The 26,694-nt window shown below is 51.1% G+C and overlaps 1 protein-coding gene across 1 annotated transcript in view; it reads right to left on the minus strand.

Moving 5' to 3' along the window:
• PAX5 (paired box 5) overlaps window positions 1–26,694 on the minus strand; it is a 187,839-nt gene that overhangs the window by 119,639 nt on the left and 41,506 nt on the right. The window contains exon 6 of the mRNA XM_043565614.1: window positions 4,519–4,694. Coding sequence (XP_043421549.1) covers window positions 4,519–4,694 — 176 coding nt within the window. The remainder of the gene's footprint in view (window positions 1–4,518; window positions 4,695–26,694) is intronic.

Here is a 26,694-nt window from a genome sequence, read left to right on the forward strand (position 1 = left end):
ATTAAAATGAACTCCATTTGACAACTGTGAGCTTTTATGGGCTTTAGTGAAGGCTCAAAAGCCAGATTAATAGCCTGGTGTTGGTTAATAGTCTGCCGAGAGTAAATACGGCAGGCTGAGCTCCGAGGCGGCCTTCCTGCCGAGGCCGAGGCCGGAGGAGGGACCAGCTCCCGCTAGGAGCAGGCAGGCGACAGCGTCACCGGGAGTTTTACTGAAACAGATTCCACTGTTCAAAACGCACTCACCACCAGCACTTGTTTCTTTCCTTTCCTTTTCTTTTTTTTTTATTTTTTCCTCTTCCCCTTCAGGGTGATTTTTACTCACTCCACATGTAGGGAAAACAGAATTGCTTTTTCAATAACCATTTTGAAAAGGAAGTGTTTCATTGCCCCAGAAGTATGTACACATTACACCCAGGGCCAAGGGTTTACTAAGTTTCCATATAAAAGCAGGAAGCCTGCCCTACCCACCCAGGGCAGATCTGGGTGGCAACAGTGGCAAGGTGGGTGTGGGTGTGGCTGGTAGGACCCCAGCCTGGCCTCGACGAGGAATGTTCTTCCCATGAGTGGTTGGGCTGGGTAGGCAATTCAGGAAGATTTGACCACCAGAGCCCACGGGGAGGAAAGACTCTGAGGATTCTGGAACGACAGGCAGACTCCAGCTGCCAACGGCGAGTCTCCAGAACCAGCCAGTTAGAAAACGCTCCTAGAATCTTTTGGGGACAGGGAGGCCCATGCAGCCATCTAGCACAGAATGAGGACAGAAGACCCCAAAGTCAAGTTCCAGCTCTGTGGCCTCAACAAGTCCTGGAAGCTCCCTGGGCTGAAAATGAGGTGAATGGGAAAAAATGTTCCAATCTGTGAAATGGAGCTTACCAATCTTGCCCACACAGTTCAGCAGGCACTTAAATTGTGAGTCCAAGGGGAGAATGGATGTGAAAGGGCTTTGAAAACAGTAGAGTACCCTGCTTAGGTGGGGACGACCACTGCTGTTGGGTTGCTGCTGTGCTATTGTTGTTGTTGGCAAAATCACAATTACGGCCACCACAGATAAGGAACTGAGGTCCAGAGAAAAAGCCACCTGCCCGACAGGGCGGAGCCAGGACTCAAGTCGAAGCCAGATGAAGCTCTTTCTTCCCCATAGGCTACTCGGTGAAACTGACAGCAAGACCCCACCAAGGCCACTAGGCCATGGAGACACAGGTCTGCTCACATATAGAAGACACGCCACCCTTGGCTGCCGGAGCTCCAGGCCCCCTTCTCGGTGCCACCACCGTGCCATGCTGCTCTGGGGCTCACAAGGCAAAGCAGAGAGTGGGCACGAGGGGGTTCATACCCTTGTGTGTCAACCTTGTATGGCAACTTGTACCCTTGACACGCACTCTTTCCCGGTCTGTGGCCCCTTGCTTTGGCTGTCATTTGTCCAGTGACTGGGAACCAGGAGCGAGGGTACGTCATTCATAGTCCAGTGCCTGTGTGTGTGCCTGGCAGCCCTGTGGCCTCACCTTCCATCTCTCCTCATTACGGCACATTACGGGGAGGTGAAGCAGATTAACCAGAAAGCACTGAGTCAGTCATTATCCCGCCACACGCTCGCCCGCAGGCCCCGCCTCAGAGCCCACACAGACACAGGCCCGCGGTCGCGTCCGCGCCATTCTGAAGGACACTGCATAGCAAGACCATTAGGAACAGGGCCCTTGCAGAGTTTGTAACTCGGTCTCCTCCCCACCAGGCCGCATCTCTACAGGGGCCTATCAGGACCTGTCCCTCAATGTTGCCTCCTCTGTAACTCCTCCCCCGGTGCTCCCAAATGAGGCAAACTCCCCATTCATCAGCGCCCGCAGAACCTTCTCCCTTGCCTTGCAGGTTCTGGATCCATGTCACATGGCCCCTGAGAGAGTGCGGGCAGACAGAGTTGACGCTTGACTCATCCCTCTGTCCCCCTGGGTGCGTGGCACTGTGCCAACCTCACAGGCAGCATGCGAGAAATACGTCGGATAAGTGAACATATGAATGTCTAAGCAAGTGAGGAAATACACGGATGGCTTCTGGACTCCTCCCAATTATGATGCCCTGCAGTCTCTGCCCAGATTTCCTGGGCATTCGAAGCTAAAATGATGCAGACTCTGAATTCCATTAAGAATCGAGGGAAGGGGCGCCTGGGTGGCGCAGTCGGTTAAGCGTCCAACTTCAGTCAGGTCACGATCTCGCGGTCCGTGAGTTCGAGCCCCGTGTGGGGCTCTGTGCTGACGGCTCAGAGCCTGGAGCCTGTTTCCGATTCTGTGTCTCCCTCTCTCTCTGCCCCTCCCCCGTTCATGCTCTGTCTCTCTCTGTCCCAAAAATAAATAAACGTTGAAAAAAAATTAAAAAAAAAAAAAAAAAGAATCGAGGGAAATCCAGTCTCTAACACTGAATGCCTGCCTGAAGTAAACAGGAACTTAGTACAAGTGCTAGAGGCTTCATGAAGTAGAGACCAGGTTGAGTGTAGAGGCCTGGGCCCTCACTCTTCTCCACTCACTTGCTGGGTGACCCTGGACAAACCCTGTCCCCTCTCGGGGCCTCTAAAAAATGAGGGAGTTGAAAGCTTGCCTCTGTACCCTCTGCTAGTCTCTCAAATCATGTGATCTTGTCGATGGTTAGAAGATACATTTTCTCCCCAGTTCTGGAGGGAAAGGTAGGCTTCATCCAAGGAAGGCTCCTTTTCTTTCTCCTCCTGTGTCAGACGGAATGTGGCTTTGGCCACCTCTCAGAAGGGCTCTGAGCAGGGAGAGAGGCTGTTTGTGATGGAAACAGACTCTTTACCTGAAAGCTCAAGGTCTAAAGTGTGTGGGATCAGCTCTGTCCAGCCCACAGGACCACCTCATTCCCAGGGGACACTTTACGTGTAGAAGACAGACCAAAATCTTGACCACAGCGTACGAGACCTGGCCCATCTCCCCAACACTCCCACGCCCCCACGCCCTGAAGCCCAGGCACAGTGGCTCTCTTGGCCCTCTTTCCATTCCTCACCTTGCCGTGCCCCCTCTTACCTCAAGGCCCCTGCCCTTGTTGTTGCCTCTGCCAGGCACATTCCCCCCCACCCATGTCCCTTCTCCTGTCCTGCCCTACCCCTCAGGGCTCAGCATAAAAGCATTTCCCCCCAGAAGCCATGGTGGCCTCCAGGCTGGCTCAGCTTGTGCTTTATTCTTTCAGAGAACCTCAGCACCTAGCACATCTGTAATCCATGACCTTTGGGGTTATTCTTACTTATGGGATTCTTCCACATATCTATAGGTTCCCTGAGGGCAGGTCCAAGCCTGTCTTGTTCACTCACAGTACCTAGTGCCTGGCTCCATGCTTTGCACACAGGTGATACTCCTTGGTGTTTGTTGAGTGAATACATGACTTGCCGTGTGGCCTTCAGACAAGTCTCTGCCTCTCTGGGCCTCGGTTTCTCCATATGAAAACAAAGTGGCTAGATGGTCTGTGAGAGCCCTCACAAGAACTGCTCAGACAGCTAGACTGTCATAGGATGGTGGCCCTGGAGGCTTTGCTCACTCCTCCCTACTCAACATCCCCTCTGGTCCCTTTCCCCTCCGTGGGAGCTTGTGCACACAGCCTGTAGGTTTTGACTGGCTCTATGGGAAAACTTCAGAAGCCCCATCTAATTAGCATGTAAAGGAAGCTCAGCGAGGCCAGTCCTCAGCACCAGGATCAGCTAGCGAGGTCTCTGACTTGCCCACCAGATGGGAGCTCTCGGCAGGCGGGGACCATATCTGAGCCGCCTATGCCTGCCAGGTAACCAGCCCAGACTGGGCATCAGGAAATAGTCTCTCGAGTTGCATCTGGTACTTAGGGACCTTATCCAGGCCCCAGAAGCCTCTCACTGGGCAGATCTTTCTGGTCCCATAGCTAAGACAGTGACTGCTTGTCTGTCCACGGTCAGCAAGGGGTCATCCTTCTACTTCTCTCCCTGTCTTGCAAATGACCCGGCTGGGAGTGTGTCCAGTGAGACACTTCCCCCTCTCCAGACTCTTGGATTCGGTCTCTAAAAGCATGCCAGGGCGAGCTGACGCGTGGGCTGACGGTGGGGTACACGCTGGCACCACTATAACGTGCTTTGTGACCGTATTTCCATCTTCATCCTGACTGGCAGGATGGTGACCCAAGACCACCTCCAGTGGCCCAGAAGGTCGTGACACCAGCTCTGTGCCGAGAGCCTGGGGAAAGGACGCCATTCAGCAAAAGCAGAGCAGCCAGACAAGTCATGTGACCATGCCCCACCCCACCCCCACCCCCCCACCCCACAGGCTGGCCAGGGAGACAGAGGCACCAGGGCAAGAAGTTGCCAGAACCCCAGACAAGTCCTCCTGACCTTAGGGGACGCTGCAACCGTCCAAGTCTGGCCGAGAACAACGAGAAGCCTGCCTCTGAGTAGAACCCGGCATTCCCGCCCACACCCCGCCAAACGCCTTCGGGAGGGCCCCCCCAGGTCTGCGTCTGGCTGGGGGTACGGCAGGCAGGGAGCCGTGGGGCGTACCTGCTCGGGCTTGATGGGCTCTGTGGTGGTGAAGATGTCCGAGTAGTGCTGCCTCTCAAACACGCGGTCCAGCACCTCCAGCTGCTGCTGCGTGAACAGTTCTCCCCGCATCTGCTTCCGGAGGAAGTCTCTGCCTGGCAGTGAGTGGCCGTTCGGCACTGGAGACTCCTGAATACCTTTGATGAGCATGAGAGAGGAAAGGGGGGGGAGGGGGAGGTTACACAAGTTGCTAAAGAAAGTCACGTCAGCTGGTGAGAGAAGACAGCCTGAGAGACCCACAAGCCCAGCTCCTTCCCTGACGAGAGAGGAAACAGACAGGGACTCAGACAAGGGGGCCCTCAGTCAAGGTTACCCTGCTGGTTAGTGCAGAGCCAGTCTCCCGTAGCCACCTGCCAGGCACCATGTGAAGCCTTTTCTACATGCATCATCTCACCTAAAACTCACAACGACCCCAAGGTAGGTAACATTATTTTCCCCATTTTGCAGATGAGAAAATTGAGACCCGAGGAATTAAAGTCATTCACCTGAAGATGAGAGCTCAGGTTGACTGGAAGGCTTAAGTACCAGGTGCCACTTCCTCTTCTATAATGAAGATTCCCCCACCCCGTGGAGGTACGGTTTTGTCCCAGAGCCGAAGCCCTTAACCCAGAACATCTGCCACTACATCACATGACCAGTCACTAAAGCACCGTGCCAGGACGGCTGTGGGGAAGGACACCACTTTCGTACAATTCTGGTGGGAGCCCACCGGTCACACACCCACGATACACAACTTGACAAAATCCATCAAAGTCACAAACGCACATATCCTTTGATGACACAGTTGCGCCTCTGGAAATGTTTTTTTACCACTAGACTCACATGTACGGGAAGTGATATGCGTGCAAGGTTCTAGTTGCAAAAGACTGGAAACAACACATGGATTTATTTGCAGGAGCTGGTTAAATGAGTTACGACGTGCTCACACGGTGAGCCGCTGCAAAAGAGAACAAGGACTCCCACCGTGAACTGATACAGAAAGATCTTCCGGATACACCGTCCTATGAAAAATAAACCAGGTACAGCACAGCATGTATAACGTATAACCTTTTGTGTAAAAAATAAGAGGAAGAAAATAAGACTTCCCACGCATTTTGTGTATGCATATACAAAAGGAACTCTGGAGGGCACCATGAGAAACATTTAGAGCACTTACCCATTCCTTTCCGGGAGGTGGGAACTAAGTGGATAGAGGTGAAGGGGGGGATGCTTTTTTTGTTTTATGTTTTGTGTTACTGCAGAACTTTAAAGGTACCACTTGCTCAAAAACACGAATTACCAAGGGTTAAATTCTTTATGTGTTCTATATTGTTAGCTCTCCACACTGTCACCATCTCTGGTGACGATGCTTACATTTCAAAGAAAATATTATGAATTACCAATAAAAAAGAAAACGGGAAGAAATATTTTTTGTGAGCCTTGAGCTTGAACCACTCAAAGTGAAAGACACAGCAAGGAGGGCAAAAGTTTCAAGCAAGGAAATGGCCTCGAGCGCCGTGCATCCCCCAGGGCCCTGTAGGACCCGGTTGCTCATGCAGGGCTGACCAGAGGTGAGGCGTCAGGCCCAGAGGTGAGGCATCTGCCTTTGCCACTGGGGAGCCCAAGGGAAACCAGCGCTTGTCAGATCTCTCACTGGCCTTCACACAGGCCTTGCCTGATTCTCTCCTACATCCCCCTCTGCCAGGACATGCTGCCGCAGACTTCATCCATCATGTCAGAGCCCCACTCGTGTGAGGAAGGAGGCCCAACCAAGGAGCTTGAAGCAGTGGGAAGCTGTGTCACTGAGATGAGCCAAAAGCTGGTGTCTCCCTAACTGTCCTATCTGGGGGCAAATGCAATGCAGGGTCTGACACTTGAGCGAAGTCACCAGTTTTGGGTGTTCACATGAATGCTGGCTTTCCAGTGTCCTCCATGGAGGCTGACAGCTCAGAGCACCTTCCTCTACGGGAAGGGCCTTCAGAGGCAACTCATAAAGCCCCTTGAGAAAACAGATCCCAGCTCCATTTGGATCCAAGAGGATACCACAGGCTAGGCTACAGCCTGAATGACCACATACTCCAGCACATGGACCACGATGAAAGCTGGGCTCTCTGGCTGATGTTCCCCAGCCTAGAGTTGGGGCGCCTCCACTGGCAACCTGGGACATTAGTCCTCCACAAGACTGGTCCCTGCCTGTTCCTGTCCATAGGACATCATCCTCAGAGTCCCTTTTTCCATCATGGCCCATCCCCATGGGGGCTATTCCTACAAGGACAGCAAGACTAGCAGAATGTGGGAGCTCACAGCCCTGTCTGTGCTCTCCCATTGGTTGGCATCTGCCAAATAACCCTATTATCAAAGGATCAAAGATACATGTACATGTGCACACACACACACACACACACACACACGCACACACTCACGAGGACAGCTCATCATGCTCCTCCTCAGCTATTGCTCTAGCCTGTCATCCTGGCCCCAGTCATTCCTGCTCAAGTATGATCTTGCCCGGGATCCCCAGTGCTCCCATCAAGTTTCTCCCTGTCAGAGGAACCACATCTGATCGTAAGAGACGTCTCTCTGCCCACCAACTTCACTGATACTCCCCAGCCCCAGCCTGCCAGCCAGGCCCCAAACTCCTCATGAAGGCTCCTTCCTGATAATTCCCACCCAGGTCTTGCTCTGCCCCCAGTTGGACAGTGTCCACCTCTCCACCCCCCCCCCCCCACCAATTCAGTCTGCTCCACTAGATGTGCCAGCCAGACTGTCCTCCCACAGATGTCCTCAGGCTCGATCCCTCCCCCGTGGGATTCATAGGCTGGGTTCTTTGCACAGCCCATAGTTCTGGAAGGGCAGAACTTCACCCCCACTAAGGGAGCTGAGGGTGGCTCTGCTGAGGACCCCTGTGGGCAAGGTCACCACCTGGTCACTGAGTAGGTCCCGGCACAGAGTAAAGGCTCAGGGCACAGGGCCAACTCAGGTATATGCACTGGGGGTCCTTGGAGTCCTATCTCCCTGAGGACAGCTCAGGTACTCCAGGCACAGACAGCCTGGCGGGGCCCTGGCCATCTAGGAAGACTCACTACATCCCACTCTGGCTTTCCGAAAGTCAACCATAGCACCCATGGGCCAAGCCTGGGAGAGGGTCCTGGCTGTCCTGGTGACCCAGACACTCCTCGTGGAAGACGGCAAGCTGGAAAGACCACCTCTCCAGGCATGTGCCCTGACCTATGACCCTGTTGCTGCCCTTGCCCCTCCAGCACCCCTGCTTTCTCCATTAGGAAGGGAGGCGAGGTAGGTCTACCCTGTCACCTAGTGCAGATGCCTAATGTCTGTCATTTCCTTAGGAGGCTGGGGACACTTCTACACGTATAATCACCCATTTAACAAGTATTGATGAAGTATTTACTCTGCACCAAGTGATGTTTAGAAAAAACAACAGAGGATCCAATGATGACTAAGACAGGCCCCTCTTTCCAAACAAGAAAGGGCAGCCACTGTAGCCAAGTACTCCCACAGACATACGGCTACAAACTGTGATTACCGCCAAGTAGAAAAAGGGTCCAGAAATATATGCATAGGACTATGGATAATGAATGGGGAAGGGGTGTGACCGCATGGGGAGGAGCCAGAGAAGTCTTCTAAGGGGAAGTCATGCTTGAAGTGAGAGTAGAGGACAAGGGTCAGCAGTGCAAAGAGGGTGGGGGTGGGGAGGGCATGCCAGGCAGAGGAGACCGCCTACAAAGGCTTAGACATGAGGAATCGAAAGGCCGGGGGAGAGATGGTGAGGGGAAGAGACCCCAGGGGACCATGGAGAGGCAGGCTGGGGATGGCCTAGCAGCCCCGGACCCCACAGAAGGCCACGGGGAAGATCTGAGTCCTGCTGGGGGAGCAGTGCAGGGACCACAGGAGGGGCTGGGGAACAATCACCCTCCACACTTCTCAGTCCCAGGACCTGAAATGCTAGTTCCTTTAGATCAGGCTGTTCTTTCGAAGCCCTGCTCCCAAGACTCATCTTTTGGAAAGACTCGGGGCTGGCCACATGAAATTTGCATTTGTGGGCATCTGAATGTGATGCTTGGAGTCAGGCTGTCACCCACAGGTCACCCACCATGCTCCTATGGAAGGTAAACCGTTCCTCGTTGACATGTGTACCCTGTTACTAGGACAGACACAGCCTGTGAGCAGGCGTGCCACCTCCTCCAGGATGCCCTCCTTCCTGCCCCAGCTGCTTCATCTCCCACTCTCTGGGCTCTGACCACTTTCTCCCTTTTCTCAGGTGTCAAGCCCCCTGGGCTCTTTACTCTGACACTGCGCTATTAGCCGCCTCAAGGGGAAGCCCCAGTTAATTCATCTCTGTCTGCTCCATGGGGAGTATTTATGGGATAAATGAACAAGTCAGGAATACCTGTGACAACCATTCTCATTCCGCAGGTCCGGTCTGCAAATGTCAGCATCCCTCTCTATCTGACCTCATTCATTCGATCATTCATTCTTCTCTTAACCAACCTCAGTGAGCAGGTGCCGTGCTAATGCCGGCATACAACGATGGGCAAAAGCCGCCCTGGCCCTGCCCTCATGGACTTATGTTCAGTGGAGGAGGGAAATGTTAATTGAAAAATAATCAGACCAGAAAAGGCGCACGTGTCAACCAAGATAAATACTCTGACAAAAAGATGCATAATTCTCCGGCCAGGGACACAGCTGACCTGCCTCTGGGAGCCACACATAGTGGGTACACAGTGAGTATGAGCCAAACAAACCAATTGTATGCTAAGAGACAGCTATAAAAATGAATATCCGAAAATCATCCCTGGCACAAGGGCAGGTCTGAACCTCCAAGCCTCCAGTGGAAGTTTCCATAGCATTTCTCATCTGTGCTGCAAAGATGCTGTCTGACTTCGTTGGGGAATGTGGTCTTGGAGACAAGCTACAGAAATGCTCGGACCGATTTTATTCCAGGGAGAAAAATCTGAACTTGCAATGTGAATGGTATGCTTAAATATATGGATAGACATGGGCAAAGTACAAAGGTATACAGGGGGCATGGTATCTTTAAATCTTTTTTTCTACTCCAAATCAAATAATATGTAATAGACCCAGTGCTGGGCTTAGTCAACCATGGCTCGTAGAATTAACATTCTGGAAGCTAGCTTCAGGGGAGCAAGGGGCAGGAAGCCCCGTCTCGGGGAGCAGAGAAATGCTGGCTTTAAATTTCAGGTTAAACCAATGTTATTCACAACCCGGCTTTGAAGCTAAAAGCTTTACACAATCGGGTCTGGTCACGAAAAGGGGGAGGAAGCAAAATAGCCTCAGATTCCCATCTGTCAAGAGAAAGCTGTCTCTTGTGTGTCTTAAAAGATCATAAACCCATTGCGTTTTCTTCAGAGCACAGAAGACTCGGAGGTTTTGCATTTTTCTTGAAGGGTTCTGGTTTGTTTCTTTAAAAATCATCATGTACTTTATGTCTGCAGATGCTCACTGGGAGGAAAAAAAAAAATAAAAACAAACAGGAATCTCCATAATCCCTTCTGGTATCGTGGCCTTTGGGATGTAACAGTAGCCAAAGGCCTAGGAGCCCCAGGAAAGGAAGCTGGAGCCCGTGGGTCAGTTTTCAGCCTTTCTTGGGTCCTCTTTCTCTACAAACCCAGCCAAAGTCAGAGCCCTTAGTGAACCTCCTCTGTCCTCGCCGCTGCCCCTCTGCATAGCAGGGCAGTGGCAGGGCCCAGTGGGAAAAGGGTTGAGAGCCAGCAGACCTGGGTTCTAGCCCCAGCTCTGCCCTTACTTGCTGTGTGAGCCCAGGCAAGTTTCTCGCCCTCCCTGGGTCTCAGGGGCCCCATCAACAAACTAAAGAGGCTGAGTCAGTCATTTCTAACCATTTTCTCCTCCAAAATCCACCCAGATTTTGTCTACTAAATAGTATTAAATAACCATTAACTTATTTTCCCATTTTGGTTGTTCGGTACAGTCTTTTCAGGGTATCCCCGTGCAGTATCCATTCCACCCCTAAACAACTGCCCACGCCTAGCCAGGGGATCCCATTCTCTTTGCCAATACTTGGTTTAGGAACAGACATGTGAAGAGCAAGGGGCTGCTGGGAGCTTCTGGGAGCAAGTCAGAGAGAGGAAGAAATCTCTTCTTCACTAGGATACACTTACCCTTAATCTTTTTGAATTTGTGAGAATAAGTCCCAGATCCCATTACTGCTGTATGCACTACAATGCCCCCTACCCTTACCCCAGGGCCCAAAGTCCTCTCCCCATCTGGCCTGCAGGGTTCCGTGGTAGTGACACCCAGCCAGTCTGCTGCCTCTGACCCACGCTGATATTCTGACACCCACCACGCTCCCAGGCCTGCCTCCCCCAGTGAAGATGGGGCAGAGCTGGGTCTTGGCGGATCAGGCTCAGAGAGGTTGAGTAACAGGTCGCTCAGCTGGGATGTGTACCTAGGCCTCTTCTCTGCTGTGTTCTTTCCACTTCCCTTTACCCTTCAGGTCAGCCACTAAAACTAATGCCCTCCATTTCCTCATCTGCAAACTGGCACAAAGGTCTGCAGGACAATCCCTGGGGCTTTGGTAAGGATTAATGAGATAATCTCCAGGAACGTGCTTAGCACGGTGCCTGGTGCAAAGTTAATGTCCAAAGAGTGTTAGTCACTGTCACCATCACTTTCACCAGGGAAACCCTTCCGAGGCTTCCTCAAGACAAAGTCCAAGACTTCAGGGCCTTCATGATCTGCCCCTGCAGTCACAGGCACCCCTCAGTCACTCCACAATGTCATCCCAGCAGGGTATGCCTCATTCCTCAAGTGTCCCTTCACGGCACTCCCCGATGCCACCATTCGCTCCGTTCCCTCCGCCGGCTGGCCTTCACTCCTGCCCATCAAGGCTCAGCCTAAAAACCACCTCCTCTCTGAAGCCTGCCTCCAGATCCAAAGGCTGAACTACCTGCCCTTTCTTCTGGGTCTCCTCAGCAAGCTGCACAAGCCACCACTCTGGCCTGGATTTTACTCCTTACAACACATCCTGTGAGGCCGGTCCCCATTTCACAGCTGGCAAAGATATGAAGTATCTTGTTCAAGGCCACAGCAAATGCGTGCATACCTATTAACATGTCTTAGAGTGAAGCCAGGACTGTGGTAGACGTGGCTCACACACCAGGGAAGCCTGGGCACCCCAAACTCAGGCCCAGATGCAAATCCTCACTCTGTATCTTACAAGCCTATGATATTTGAGAAACTTCAATCTCTTGAATCCTCGATTTTGCCGTCTGTAAAATAGGACAATAAAGAGACCTGGGGTTGACAAAAGAATGGGATGAGGGTACGTGTAAAATGCTTAGCATAGTACCTGGTACACAGTAAGTGCTGAAAAAACACAAGCCATTTCTAGGATTATTCTTTCTTTCCTTCCCTGCTAAGAGTATGAGCTCTCTGAGGACAGAGGCCACGTCTGACTCACCTCAAGCACAGGAGATGCTAATCAAGGTTTGTTGATTGAATGCATAACCTAGGAAGACTTGAGGGGATGCAGGCCTGAATGACTTGGGGAACTCGGCAGCAGGACAGTCTCTGGCGTCATCAGAGAACTCGGGAGAAAACCTTCGGGAGTGACCTCCATGACGTCAGTGATCCGGAGAAGGAAAGAGTGAAACAACTAAGGCCTTATGTTCTAAACTACTTCTAAGAAAGACCTGAGGCAGTTCGTAAACTTTTAAATTTTAAACTCAGCTGAGCGCTAAGCTCCCAGCAACAACAACACAACGCCATTAATTCTTCTACTCTGCATGGGGGTGTCTGGATGCTGAGGGTGACCCAGAGATGACTAACAACAGGGAGGGGGTCCTGCAGGAGGGGCCATCCGAGCCAGACCCCAGATAAAGAGAGGAGACAAAATGAGAAGATGAGGGGGATGGGATTCCTGGCACAGACAAGAAGATTCAGCTGAGGACATTTCTAGAGCATCTACTACGAGCCAGGCCCTGTGCTGGGGACCAGGATGGCAGGGCTGGAAAGATCCCATGGCAGCGCCAAACCAAAATCGATGTTCTGGGTGATTGTATAGATACCATCTTAAAGTGGGGCCGCAGACTGAGAAAAATCAAAGTGGCGTGGAGGAAAATTCCATTGGAACTACCATTATTCAGCCATTAGTTTCACTCAATCTTTCTTCTCAGAGAAGGAAAACGCAAAATTGTAAAATTGCCAAATACGTTCGGGTTCGACCAGAGTGAATCTGATTGTGCCGTGTGTTACCCAATGTATCATAGGCTGTCAGTGAGCGGAAGGCCCCGAGGGACCGACAATTCCACACTCCAGGATGGCAAAGGGATTTGTCCAGGGCCAGAAGGCAAGTCCAAAGTGAGCTGAACCTGGGAACACAAGACTCCTGATTCCTGTTCCAAGCCTCATGGACCCATTCATTCCTGAGCAACATGCACCAAACTCCTGCTGGCGGTCTGGCCGTGAGTGTGGCACCTGAATTAGAGAGGGGTTTAAGTCACCCCCCTGCCCTTGAGTGGACGAGGTAGAGGAGTGAATAATTCCAATGTAGTAAGTGCTGGGAGCCGAAGAAGTGGAGACAGCCCCGGGAGCCAAATGGTGGTTGGCAGTCCTTATACAGAGCTTGCTCCGTGCCAGGCACTATTCTAAGCACCTTACCCACTTAGTCCCCATAACAACCAAATAATGTTAAGTCTGCTATTTCCCCCTCCCATTTTACAGGTGAGGAAACTGAGGTGCGGGGAGGTTAAGTAACTTGCCCATGGCCACACAGCTAAGAGATGGAAGAGTTGGGATCCAAACCCAAGCAGTCTAACTCCAGAGTCTGCTCCTAAGCCTATACTAAACCACTCCACTTAATCCAGACTGGGGCAAGGGTGATCCAAAAAGCCACGTGGGAAAAATGGAGCCCAAGACTTAAGAAAGAATAGGAAGGAGTTAGCTAAAGAAAGGGGTGGAGAGAGGAAGGAAGTGCATTCCAACTAGAGGGAACAGCATATGCAAAGGCCCAGAAGCACGAGAAAACACGGTGTTTGGGAAATGGCTATAATTCAGTAGGACTGGAATGCAGGAATTGGGGGAGGGGGAAGAGGGCAAAGTGTGCAAGGCTCTCTCCTCTCTGTCTAGCTGCTCAGCGCTGCTATCCATTATCCAGACCCTAATATATCCTGTGATGTACAAACAGCACAAATACACAATTGAAGCTCTCATGGTGTTGGTACGAAGAGATGGGATTTCTTTGTGCTTAATTAAATCAAGATGACCTCAACGAATAGGCAGGAAGGAATACCCAGTGCACTGCCACAGGATAAGTCTGTTTTCTCTAATCCATACTGTCCAAGTCCATTACCTTGCACAGTAGTACCTAATTCCTCCACCTTGCAGAAATAGGCACACTAATTAGGGAAGATGTTAACCACCACGGTGAAAATATTCCAAAGCAAATGAAATATTACTAGCAGCAAAAGGGTGATTTGTTTCTATGAGTTGTGCTTTTAGATGAGATTAAAGAATGCTAAAGGCTTCATTTTAATTATAGCTGGAAGGACTCCTTGTGCATGCGTCCCCTTTTTTGGCTTTCACACACACAGCAGTCTGTCCCTCATCCCCGCGGCACAGAAATAAATAAATAAAAGGGTTTAAAAATCATATTTACACTGATATCTTTGCATTACCCCCACTTGAGTTTTTAAATTACTGTCTTTATTTTTTTCCAAGGACAATATAACTAAAAAGAAGGTTCATATTTTGAAGTGTATCTATCTGATCATCGCACAAATGTTTTCAAGAGAAATCACTATATTTCTCCAAGATGGGTATGGGTTTTGTCATAGATCAAAGTGAGAGGGAGGAAAAAAAGATAAATCATCAGAGATCCAAAAATACTTTTCATTTGGAGAAGATATCAGGCCATTTCGATGGGGCTGATGGAGTCCCTGTTCTGTCTCCATTACCCGAGGCAGGCAGCCCCAGCCAGGAGCCAACTACTGAGATTATATTCCCCATAAGATGGTCCCCGATATATATATATATATATGATCTTCAACCTCTATTGATTGACCAATTTCACAAGCAAAGACTGGTGAAATGAAGCTGAAATGAACATCATGCTTTAACTCATTGAACCTATCAGGCCTGAGTTAATCTCACTGTCCACTGTCTCTGATAGAATTCAATTGATCAATCATGTTTCGGTGATAGTACCATTTCACTGGCTTATTGCTTCTTCATTTCAGAGCTTGACCTGTTAGATATACTCGGACTGGCTCGACTCCTCTTGGATACACAGAGATCAGCCTCTGTCTGCCAATGTGTGTCATCTCCTGTCCCAGTTGAAAAGAACTCAAGAGGCTTTTGTGCGGATCTGTGGTGTGTTTTTCCACCAAACACATGCACGTCGATGGGGGACTCAGGATGGCATGGAACTGAGCAAACTCTAAGCACAAACTCTAAGAGGGCTCTGCATTCTGCATGGAAGCACCGTCAACTGCACTCAGAAGGGGCATGTGCTTATGTTATACTGGAAAGTGTGTGTGCCCACACCGGGTAAGGCACATCCAAAAATGGTAACCACAACACAGCAACAGTAACAGCTGCCACTCAAGCATATGTTCTCGCCGACCTTTCACATTCCTCAGTTTATCTGCCTCTCACAAGAGCCGGAAGAGTTGAGCAAGTGATTATCATTCCCATTTTACAGATGAGAAAATGGGCTCACAGAGGGGGAAGGTGGTTTGCCCGAGGTCACACAGCAGCGTTATCAGGACAGGTGAGACTAAGAGGCCTAGGGACTCAGCTCCTGAGTGCCTCTGCCAACCTCCAGGCAATTTCAGGATTGCCAAGACATTCTGCACACCACTGTCTTCGACTACTTGGATGAAAGAAACATCTTCAAATCACACGTCCGAGAATTTTAGAGCTTAGGGTGGATCCTAAGATTGTCTGCAGCTTCACGTACAGCTTCGAAACTGAGGCCCAGAGGGCAGTAAACAGTTGTCCAAAGTCACTAAGACACTCAGCAGCCCAACCGGAACTCAAACTTGGATCCCAGGGGCTCAGCTCAGGACTCCGCACTTTCTCCGGACACCTCTCTGATTTGTGCCAAGCCAATGGGCTCCTACCAACAGAGAGAACCTCATTCTCCACTGTCAACATGGCCCAGTGTACTGTTATGTTTCCTTCACGGCATTTAATTTAAATTTCCCAACTGCAAGCCAAGATTCTGTGCTTTGGGAAATCAGGGGACAGGGGCTCTGCCCGGCTGTCTGCCTGGGGGAGGTGGTTCTTGGAGCCACAAGGCTGAGCCCAGCATGCGGGTCTCTGGAGGAGGCCAGGGCAATGACAGTTTGCAAATAAGCCTTGCATCTGCTCAGAGCTGGCAGAGTCGGCAAACACACTAATGGACTTTTCCTCTACCCGCGGGGAGCTGGGGAGAAGCTATAAATAAAGTAGGCGCCTCTGGGGGGAGCCATTGCTGAGGCCTGAGAGAGGGCTGAGACTAGGGGCTCGCTGACGGTGGGGGAAAGGGCTTTTGGGCCTCTCCCTGCAGCACACTGCCTCTCTTACCCACCAGATGACAGTCCACCTTCCAGTAACCCCAAGCCCCACATCCCAGATCCCCCCAGTCTGTTTTCCAAATAGTTGGGCCCTTGTGTGATCATATTAATATACTTAAAATTCATGCCTGGCACAGAAGGGCTATGGGGTGGAGGGGTTCATATGGTCTGATCTGGCCACAGTGTACAGACCTCATCAGAGGGAAATGTGACAGAGGCTCCAGGGCCAGACGATGGTCCCAGCCCAGGAGAGAGCTGACGACAGGAATGACTACCCAGTTCAGAGCCAGGCTCAGGAGACAATCAAGAGCGAAAATCTGCCGAATTTAGCGACTCACTGGTGGCCGGGGGCAAAACACACCTCTGAAGTTCCCCGTTAGACGTACTGGGCTGCCCCATCTCACTCCCAGCAAAATCCACAGTGGATCATGGCCTACAAGGCCCTTCAGCATCTGGGTGCCCTGCCCTGCAGCCCGGCCTTCCCGTCTCCCCTCCTCCCACTCTCCTCCACTCTGGTAAGCTCTAGCCACACTGGCTTCCTTGCTGTCCCTCAGTTATGCCAAGCACACCCCTGCCTCGGATCTTCACATCCGCCGTTCCCTCTCTCTAGAAAGTTCCTCCCCAGGTGTTGGCTCACTCCTCCCTCCTCAAATGTCATTTCATCATTATGACCACCCTCCAGAAACCAGCATGTACTCCCCACCCCCTCCCCGCCTCACTCTCTATCCCCTTACCCAGCTTCATTATCCACCAGAGCACTTAGCAACATGCTGCTTATTTTCCTTATTTACTTATTCTCTTTCTCTTATTAGAAGATGTCACTCATGAGGGCAGAGGTTTTCGTCTATCCTGTTCATCGCTGTGTCCCCAGTACCTAGAGCACTTAGCAGGCACAATATGAACACTTGTGAAATGAATGGATAAAAGTGGACATTTCACTGAAAGTGACAAAATAAACAAGTACAAAGAAGACAGCCGCTCCTTGATGACCTGTTGGTAAAGGGTGGTCACTGGTCCACTCAGGGCATCCGATGCTGCCTTCCGTGCCTGGCCTGGGGCCTGGGAGACAGAACCCCCTGAGGGAAGTCAAAGGGGGCCACCATGCCGTGTCCACCATGGAGGCCACAGTGCCCAACACTGAGTCAGGAGCCATTAAAAAGATGAATGACTCCCTAGGAGAGAGGCCCAGGCTTGGAAGTGTTTAAATGACACAGATGGTAATGTGCAGGCACCAGCTCGGGCTACGCCACTTGCCAGCTGTGTGACCTTCTCAGTTCATCTGTGCAATGGGCTCAATAAATTGTGCCGAGTCCAAGCACTAGGTCAGAGCGAGCAAGCGGCTAGATCCCAAATGAGATCGCAATGTTTGCACAGCAAGCATCTCATGTCAGCTGATGAGGACAGGGAGTGAGGACAGAAGGAAGCCATGTGCTTAATTAAAAGGACAAGATGCGTACAGAGAGGGATACCGGGCTAGGCTGCATCTCTTGGCTCAAGCATCCAACCATCTTTTCTGGTGCTCTGAGTCCAAGCTTAGCCCCATAAGGGAACCCAATCTCAGCTCTCAAGGGAGCCATTCTCTGGCAGGGAGACAAAGCCTAGAGATGCAGCTATGACACCAGCCTGGGAAAGTGCCCTAAGAGAACCCCAAACGGCAGACGGTGGGGGCCAAGAGACAGAAGTCATCTGGTACTAAATGGGGGGTCAGGGAAGGCTTCCTGGAAGGAGGAGGTGGCATCTGAGCCAAGATTTGGGCTTGGGAGGATGAGGAAGGGGGCAGAGGATATCCCGGTAGAGATAAGATGTGAGGAGGCTGTGCTCACTGACTGAGGGCTCCTGGGAGCTTGGCACCCATGGAGTAGGGGCTTATGTTTCACAGCCCGGATAGAAATCAGCTCATGTTTCTGTCTCCCTAATGCCAGGTCTTGCACACAATAGGTGCACAATATATGCAGATAGTGTTTTTTACCAGAGTCACAGAACTTCCCAAAGGAAGGGAGCCCAGAGACAAACTGTTTGTTCCAGTGGATCTCAACAAAGATGATCAGATCAGAGGAAATTTGGGTAATCTGTGCGTTTTTGTTACCAGGGAGGAATTACGGCATTTAGTGGGCAGAGTCAGGGGGGGTACCCAGCCCCGTTCAGCACAGTGAAGAGTTGCCCTGAGCCCACATGTCTTTGGAATGACCCATCATACATTCAGGTTGGTGAAAACTTTTTTTTTTAAGGTTTTATTTTTAAGTAGTCTTTACACCCAGTGCGGGGCTCAAACTCACAGCCCTAGGATCAAGAGCTGCCTGCTTCACTTACTGAGCCAGCCACGTGCCCCCAAAACTCTCTTTATAAATATCTGGGCCATGAACCTGTTTTACTTATAGACACAAACTTGCGTTTTAATTTACACTGACTTTTCCGGGAATGCAACCATCACATAAATTGAGAAAAGGTTATGCTTTGTTTTGGTTGGAATTGTATCCAGACATGTTCATAGTTTCAGAAAATCAGTTTACTGACGGCAACACCACCAGAAGTATTTGCATTGCCAAAAAACACAGCTGCCCACATTTGTAGCCGCTGCATTCGTGGTGATTCTCTGCATAAGTGCAAAGCAACTGACTACTTTATTATGTCTTCTGGCGTAGTCATGCCTGAGCATTTACATAATGAAATACACCGTTTTATTATGATTTTATTTTTCTTTCCCCCTTTTGTCACAATTGGGGCATTGAATTGATTTTTTAAAATTATGTGGGTAGGTAGCTTATATTGTTTCTAAATTTCATTTTCAGAGAGCAAAGGAAGCACTACAAAACATTTGTTTTGTTTGTTTAAGGTTTTTTTTAATGTTCATTTATTTTTGCGAGAAAGAGAGAGAGAGAGTGTGTGCCGGGGTGGGATAGAGAGAGATGGAGACAGACAGGCTCCAAGCTTTCAGCACAGAGCCCGATGTGGGGCTTGAACCCACAAACCACAAGATCATGACCTGAGCCGAAGTTGGACACCCAACCAACGGAGTCACCCAGGAGCCCCCCAAATACTTGTCTTAAAGAGGGGATGCCAAGTTGACAGGTATTCACTGCACATGCTTTCCAAGGCCCCTCCAGTTCTGCCTGTTAGGACTCTCCCATGGCAGGGACTATCTTCCTAATCTGTCTTCCTGAAAAAGGGACGTATCTAGGGAAAGAAAGAGTTCTCCAGACACCTTTCGAGAGACAGGAAGACGAGTGCCACAATTAACTCTCAAATAAATGTACTTCCTCAACATGAACAGTGAGAGCTTGCTCCTAAAAGCCAACACCTGGAATCCCCCCATCCTTTTTAGAAACCCATTTCCCAAACACAATAATCCAGCTAGAACAGAGCCAAGAGGAGACTAGGGTCCCACAGAAGCTTCTCCTTCCTGCCTGGGTCTCTAACAAAGGAAAGAGCAAAAGGCCAGGGGAAGAAAAGACACCTTGAGAAATCAGTGCTCCTGCTGTCCTGCAAACATGCAAAATGGGCCTGGAGTTGAGAGCACTGGGGAGGTGGGACAAAGCCGGGGTGAGGGTGAGGTGAAAGAGTAGGGGAGTGGGGGAGGAGGCCCATGTGCTCCCCCTGCCACAGGCAGAGCAGGTAAGTGCACAGGCTCTGAAACAAGACTGCCTGGGTCTGAATCCCAGCCCTGCAACGTGCTAGCCTTGTGACCCTGGGCTGGTTATTTCATCTCTCATTTTTTCCATCTGCAAAAGGAAAACAGTAATAGCACCTGCACTTCTCAAGACTGCTGAGAGCACAGTGCCTGCCACATAGTGAGTGCTTCCGTCTCACTGCCAGCCTCATAAGGCTGAGAGAAAAAGAACATTTGCTCCTCCACTGGTCACACTGCAAGACCAGGGGGCTGCGGGCTGGGGACAGAGACCTGTGTCCTGGCTCCGTCTCCCCTGGGGACCACACTCATCCTCAGCTGGCCCTCACAGATGATCAGTGGCAACTCCCCCATTTTACAGATGGGGATACTAGGGCACAGAGGGGAGGAACGTGGACATCGCTCATATGGCAAACTAGTGCTGGATTCCCAAGCCAGACTCCTTCCACAGCATCGGGCTCCTTCTTAAACACTCTAAGCACCAGTCTGTACATCTGTGAATAAGAGTGATTGTCACAGGGTGGCACTAGGGATCACTGAATGCAATGACAGAGGGAAAAGCCCTCAGCAAGCCTTCATCAAGCTTAGCTGACTCGGAATTCTGGCCATTATGCAGCACACAGTAGGTTCCTGGTGTACTGATCACATGTACTGCATTATCCTCTCTCGTTGACCAGTAAGCTCCCCAAGGGCAGTGACCTGTTAGTACCAGGGTACCTAACACATGGTTGGCTCTCCCTACACATTTGTTGAGTGAATTAACAATAGCATGCCTGAAAAAAGAACTGGAAAAGGAAAAAAAAAAAAAAAAAGGAGAGAATGAACTCTGGTCTCTCTAACCAGGGGGAAAGAAAGAGATTACAAGAAAGAGAGAGGTCCTGTCTCTTATCCACTCCTTCTGCATCTGTGCTCTGTGCCAGGCTCCACGCTGGGTGCTGAGGAGGAATGGAAGGTGGCCCCTGTCCTTAGAATTCATGGTCTGAAGAGGGAGATAGTAAGAAGGCTGCAGAGGCTCAGGGGAAGCCACCCGGCTGAGTCTTCTCTGTAAGAGCAAGGAGGGCTTCCTGTGGGAGGTGCCATGCCGCAAAGCCCGGGGATGCAGACTGGGGATAGAGGTGGAGAGAAAGCCATCTCTCCAGGGCGGAGGTTATAGAGGCAATGCCCACACGTATGTTGGGCAGAAATCCGGCCCTGAATTTGTCAAGCCACCGCACTGGAATGAAGCAGGGATGCCTTTCTGCTTTTTTTCTACTTTCCACTCGTGCAAGAGACAAAAAGTTGATGTCAAAGCCTCACTCCGTCAGACCAGAAGCCCCTAGGCCCCAGGGGCCGAGGGAAGAAGGGGCCGCGGGGACACCCAGGAAGGCTGGCCGGTAGGACAAGCAAGCATCTTGCCATCCCAGTTCTGCACTGTGGTCCAAGGGGAGAGCGGTGTGCATCATCCACCTCGGTCCCAGGCGGCCCGGCATCATCCACCTCGGTCCCAGGCGGCCCGGCCTCTCCTCCCCAGGCTCGGGGGTACGCAGCGTCCCCGGGTTCCTGACACTCGCTGGGCCGGGTCCCCGCCGCCGGCGCCCCTCGCCTCCGCTCGCATCATCTGCTCCGCTGCCCAGCTCGCGGCTGCCGCCGCGCCCGCGCTCCCCGGGGCCCGGAAAGCTGGCATCCGTTGTTACCATAACAAACTCAATTGTTCTCAGCAGGGCCCCGGCAAATAAAGTCATTCATTACGGGCCTCTCCCGGCCGCCGTGGGCTGCGCGGCAATCAGCGGGCCGCTCGCCGCCCCCTCGCGGGCCGAGACACGCGCCAGCGCCGTTACCTGCCGGGGCCGCCACGCTGTGCCCCGCGGCCCAGCCGAGGCCGCCGGCGGGGGAGCGCCCGGCCGCCGGGTAGTTTTATCGCCGAACGTCAATTGACTTATACTGATTGGCTTCCTGCCGCCAAATGTCAATTAAATTGCAAATGCTTGGCGGAGCCGGACGGCGGGCCGCCTCCTTCCCGAGGGCGCCGCGCGCTCCCTTCTTTTTGCGCCACGGCCTGAATCTGCGGTTGAATTTATTTCTCTTTCCACACCGCGGAGGAAAATCCCGATGCCCTCCCGGGAGAAGTGTACCCTCCGTTCCGGGCCGAGGGGGACCGGACCAGGAGGGCGGTCTGGCCTCTCTGTCGCAAGGCGGCACGACGGAATCTCTGGAAATTCCTCAAAGCTCCTGGCGCAGGAATCCTGGTGCGACCTTGAATAAACCCCTTCCCGCTCCGCTCAGGCCTGGCTCTCTTCCACCTGCCTCGGGGGCTCGAAGGAGACCGCAGCCGGGGTCCCGCGTCTGGCTGTGCGGAGGGCGCAAGGTCCGGCGGCGGAATCACTAACATTCACCTGGCGCCGACCCTGGGTCGAGTCGTGTATGGGCACCGTCTAATGTTGTCAACAACCCTTTGAAGCAGATATTATTATGATCCTTTTTTTACAGGGACGAGAATGGAGGCGCAGGTTAGGGAAGTTGTCTAAGCTCTCCCGGCCAAGGAGCCGCCGCTCGAAGATTTGGCAGCCAGATTTTGGAAGCATGTAGCATAATTATTGTGCGCTGTGCTCACGGGGAAGGGCTGTGGAAAAATGAGAAAGGGAAAGGAACAGGGCGCTGACCTAGACCTGGGCACCTGCCACTGCCAAGAACTGTGCCAGGTGTTTTGCACTCTTTACGGAATTCTCACAGTGATTGTATGACCTAGGTACTACAGACCCCACTTTACAGATGGGAAAACTGACCTCTGGAGGAGTTAAGGAATTGTTCAGTCTGGGAACAGGCTCATGAACTGAATTATAGGAACCGTCTCATACCTACATAGAGCTTTACAGTTTACAAAGTACTTTCTCACGCATTGCTTCTCACCGAGTCTGCACAAGACCTTGAGGAAGGCATTCTGTTCTCTTTTGCCAAGAAGAAAACTGAGGCCCAAAAGGGCTTGCCCAATGTCACCAGCACTCAAAGCAGCACTTAAACCCTGTCCCTCCAAGTCCAGTGCTCCAAGCCCTACCTCAAAGAGGCCTTGAGGTGAGGGCCACCCAAGTGTGGGCTCTGTTCTTGCCCCCTCTCCCATCCTGCAGGGAACTAAGGGGGGACAAAAGGCATAACTGGAGTCAAGCTGGAAAACGCTTAAGGTCATGGCAAGAGCAGGAAAGGGGGCTCTCAGGAAAGAAGGCATTTTCTGTAGGGACCATACATGAGGCCCCCAAAGAGATTTTGTTATTGTTCCTCCATTGTCTCCCATAAACGCCCTCCCCACCTTTGCAGCTTGTCTACTCCTTAAGGCTATGTCTTGGGAGAGAGGTTTGCAGGTTCTTAACTGATAAAACGTGCCAGCATTTAAAAGATACAAACCTGACCAATCATCCTTTTCAGAAAAGAGATGTTAGCAGAACAAAAGTACCATTCAAGAGTGCTGGATGGCGTTGTGTCTCAGACAGAAAGGAAACGGAAGAGAGAGAAGATGAGGAGCAAGGAGGGGGGCAGTGGAGGGGGGGGAGGAGGGAAAAGGAAGGATCCGGAGTTGGAGGTTTGTCTGGGCTCAACTGAGGACCCAGAGGGGAGGGACCTGATCGAGATCACACAGCAAGACAGTGGCTGAACTGGGGTCAGGAACCCAGGCCTCTCCACCCCATGTCAGTCTCATCCTGCCTCTGCAAGCTGTCCTCATCCACAACTCGAATTATTAGCCTTTTGGAATACAGAGCTAAAGTTCTGCCAGTGTAAATTCTGGTGGGTATGTCTTCCTTTTTCTTTGGACCCCTTGCCTGAATGGTCCTATCATTAGTCCTAGCAATATAAATAAAATAATTATTTAAAAAAAAAAAAAGAATGGGAACACAAAAAAGCTGGGAATTTAGAAAATTGTCGACAAGGTCATCAAGGAATCTAAATTCAGGGTAACAACTCTTTGCTTCGATGATAGAAATAATAATAGCTATTTTGAAACTTGCCACATGCCAGTGCCTGGTGAAATATCACAAGTAACATTTTTTAATTGCCAGGAAAAGCCAAAATTATTATCCCCTTTGACAGGCGAGGAAACTGAAACTCAGAGAAGACCCCTGTCAAAGCTCGCAGAGCTGATACCCGGAAGGGCTGGGTCCAAACTCTAGTCCACCCGCTGCACTACCCAACTGTGGTTTAAAGCCTATGTGTGATCAGCCAATTATTGCGCTTGAAACTGACCAACTTGAAGGTGTGACAAGAAAGTGTGCACAGCGGTGCTGGGGGAAACCTCAGAAGTGGGGCACCTAATTAATAAAACAGGCTCTGAGCCAAGGTCGCCCCCTGTGCTCAGACTGGCAGGAGGATGGGATGGCAGAAATGGACGGGGCGGGGGGGGGGGGAGATGGAATTGAGAGCTGGGGGAGTTCCCACTGATGCCATCCTTTGCGACACCATATGAGAGGAAGATCAGGATGGCGACCACCCAGGTGCCAGTCCCAGCACTGCCACTGTTGAATGTTGGGGCTATGTGACCTTGGGCAACTTCCCCAATCTCTTTGAATCTCTATAAAACAGGGATGATAGGAGTACCTACCTGGTGTTGTGGTGGTGAGTATTAAATGCATTAATAAAATACATACAGTAAACAGTAAGTGCTACCCATTGGGGCTGTGCCGTGTTGTAGTTGCGATTTGGGGCCACACACTGGAACATATGCTCAGGTGCGGCAGGCAGGATAGGGGCTGAAGGCACCAGCATGCACGTATGTGTGTGCATGTGCATATGTACACGCGTATACGTGTATTTAGACCAAGGGAGAGAGAGCTCCCTTCCTTTCTGGAATGGTTGCCATGAGACCCTTTCTATGGGGCCAGACAGCAGCGGCTAGAGGACAGAGGCTTTGGGGTCAGGCAAGAATGGGTGGATGTTTGATGTGCAAGGCTCTGGGTTCTACACAGCCGCCAGCATCCACCGACCAGATGGGCTCCAGGCTTCTATGTCATCCAGAGTCCCTATTCAGTACATATTTGCTACCATGAACCGGTCCCTGTGCTGGGTACTAGGGCAACAGTGATGAGCACTGCAGACACAGTCTCACAGGGCAGACAATGACCAATGTGGTATTTTTATCAACAGGCAGGTTCTGTGTGCTGAGGGTGGGGCCAGGGGAGCCAGCAAGAGTGAGCACCAAGGAAGCCCTCGCTTAGGAAGTGATATTCATGCTGGATCCTAAAGATTTGGGATGTCACCTGGGTAAATGGTTGGCAAGAAGGGACAATTTCCCAGGCAGTGAGAACAGCACCATAATAAGAGGCATCCTTTATTGAGCATGTATCACACACAGAGGCACTTTACACGCATTATCTTATATGATCCACATAACAGCCCAATCATAGGCATAATTTGTGCCCTCATTCTATATATGGGGAAACTCAGGCTGAGGCTCAGGTCAAATAACTTGCCCAAAGTCACATGCGTAGGCATTGGTGGAGTCAGCATCAGAGCCCCCACTGCCTGATCCTACAACCCATGCACAGAAAGCTTAGGCTGCAAGCAGGAAAGAACAAGACATGGAAAGAGGTTTGGTGTGGCTGGAATAAGCATGAAAAAAGGAGGGTGGAGAGAGATGAGGCTCCTGAGATGGGCAGGAGCCTGATCACGGAGGGCCTTGCAGCCTTGTTAAGTCTGCTGGGCTTCTGAGAACAACAGGCAGAGCTGAAGAGCAAAAGCCCTTTAGGTGAGTCACTGATCAGAACTATTTCAGAAGTGCATCTGGGGCTGCTCTGTGGAAAGTGGACTGTTTGGAGAAGTCAGAGACATTGGAGGTAGGGACCCACTAGGAAGCTATAAGCAATAGTTCAAATGAGAGAGTGCTTGGACTGAGGCAGTAGCAGTGGAGATGGAGAGAAATGAGGAGATTCAAGAAATACAGTGACCTTGAGCAGCACCTGCCATAAGGCCTTTATTGGTGGTCACAGGCAGAGGCACAAACTTTCTACACTGTAAGGATTTGCCTCTGACCAACTTCAATTCCAGGGGAAATAATAAATAGCGATCCTCTTTGTCCTACAGGCACAAAAAAGATTGCAAAGTCTTTTCAAGGCTGCTACTTTATCCAAAAAGTCTGAGGGAGATGTTACTATAATCCCCGCAGATGGGAAGTGACCTGCCCAAGGTAATACAGCTGAATGATCCTGATTTTTTTTTTCAACGTTTTTATTTATTTTTTGGGACAGAGAGAGACAGAGCATGAACGGGGGAGGGACAGAGAGAGAGGGAGACACAGAATCGGAAACAGGCTCCAGGCTCTGAGCCATCAGCCCAGAGCCCGACGCAGGGCTCAAACTCACGGACCGCGAGATCGTGACCTGAGCTGAAGTCTGACGCGGACCGCGAGATCGTGACCTGAGCTGAAGTCGGACGCTTAACCGACTGCGCCACCCAGGCGCCCCTGAATGATCCTGAATTTAACTCCAACTCCCTCCCGTGTTCCCTCAGGCATACCACAGAATGTCAGAGCCCAAAAGACCACTAAAACTGCCTGTTCAAATCTCCACATTTTGACATGCAGAAAACAAGACTCAGAAAGAAATGACTTGGCCTGGGTGGCTCAGTCAGTTAAAGTGTCTGAATCTTGATCTCAGCTCAGGTCTTGATCTCAGGGTCATGAGTTCAAGCCCTGCACTGGGCACCATGCTGGGTGTGGAACAAAGAAAGAAGAGGAGAGAGAAAGAAAGGGGGGGGGGGGCAGGTGGGGGAGGGGTTAGTAAGCAAGGAAGGAAGGAAGGAAGGAAGAAAAAAAAGAGAGAAATGACTTGCCCAAGGCCACACAACCAGTAAAGGCTTAGAATAGAACCAAAGACTTGACTCTCAGAAAGGTTTATATCTAGACATCTGCACCATGGAGGTGAGGAAAAGACCAGACTGATCTCCAACAAGGATGGTCCAGCCTCTGCCTGCCCTGACTAAACGCTTTGAAAGAAGTCTCTAGGAAATAGTCAGCCTACC

This window comes from Prionailurus bengalensis, chromosome D4 (assembly GCF_016509475.1).
Source record: "Prionailurus bengalensis isolate Pbe53 chromosome D4, Fcat_Pben_1.1_paternal_pri, whole genome shotgun sequence".
Classification (NCBI taxonomy): domain Eukaryota; kingdom Metazoa; phylum Chordata; class Mammalia; order Carnivora; family Felidae; genus Prionailurus; species Prionailurus bengalensis.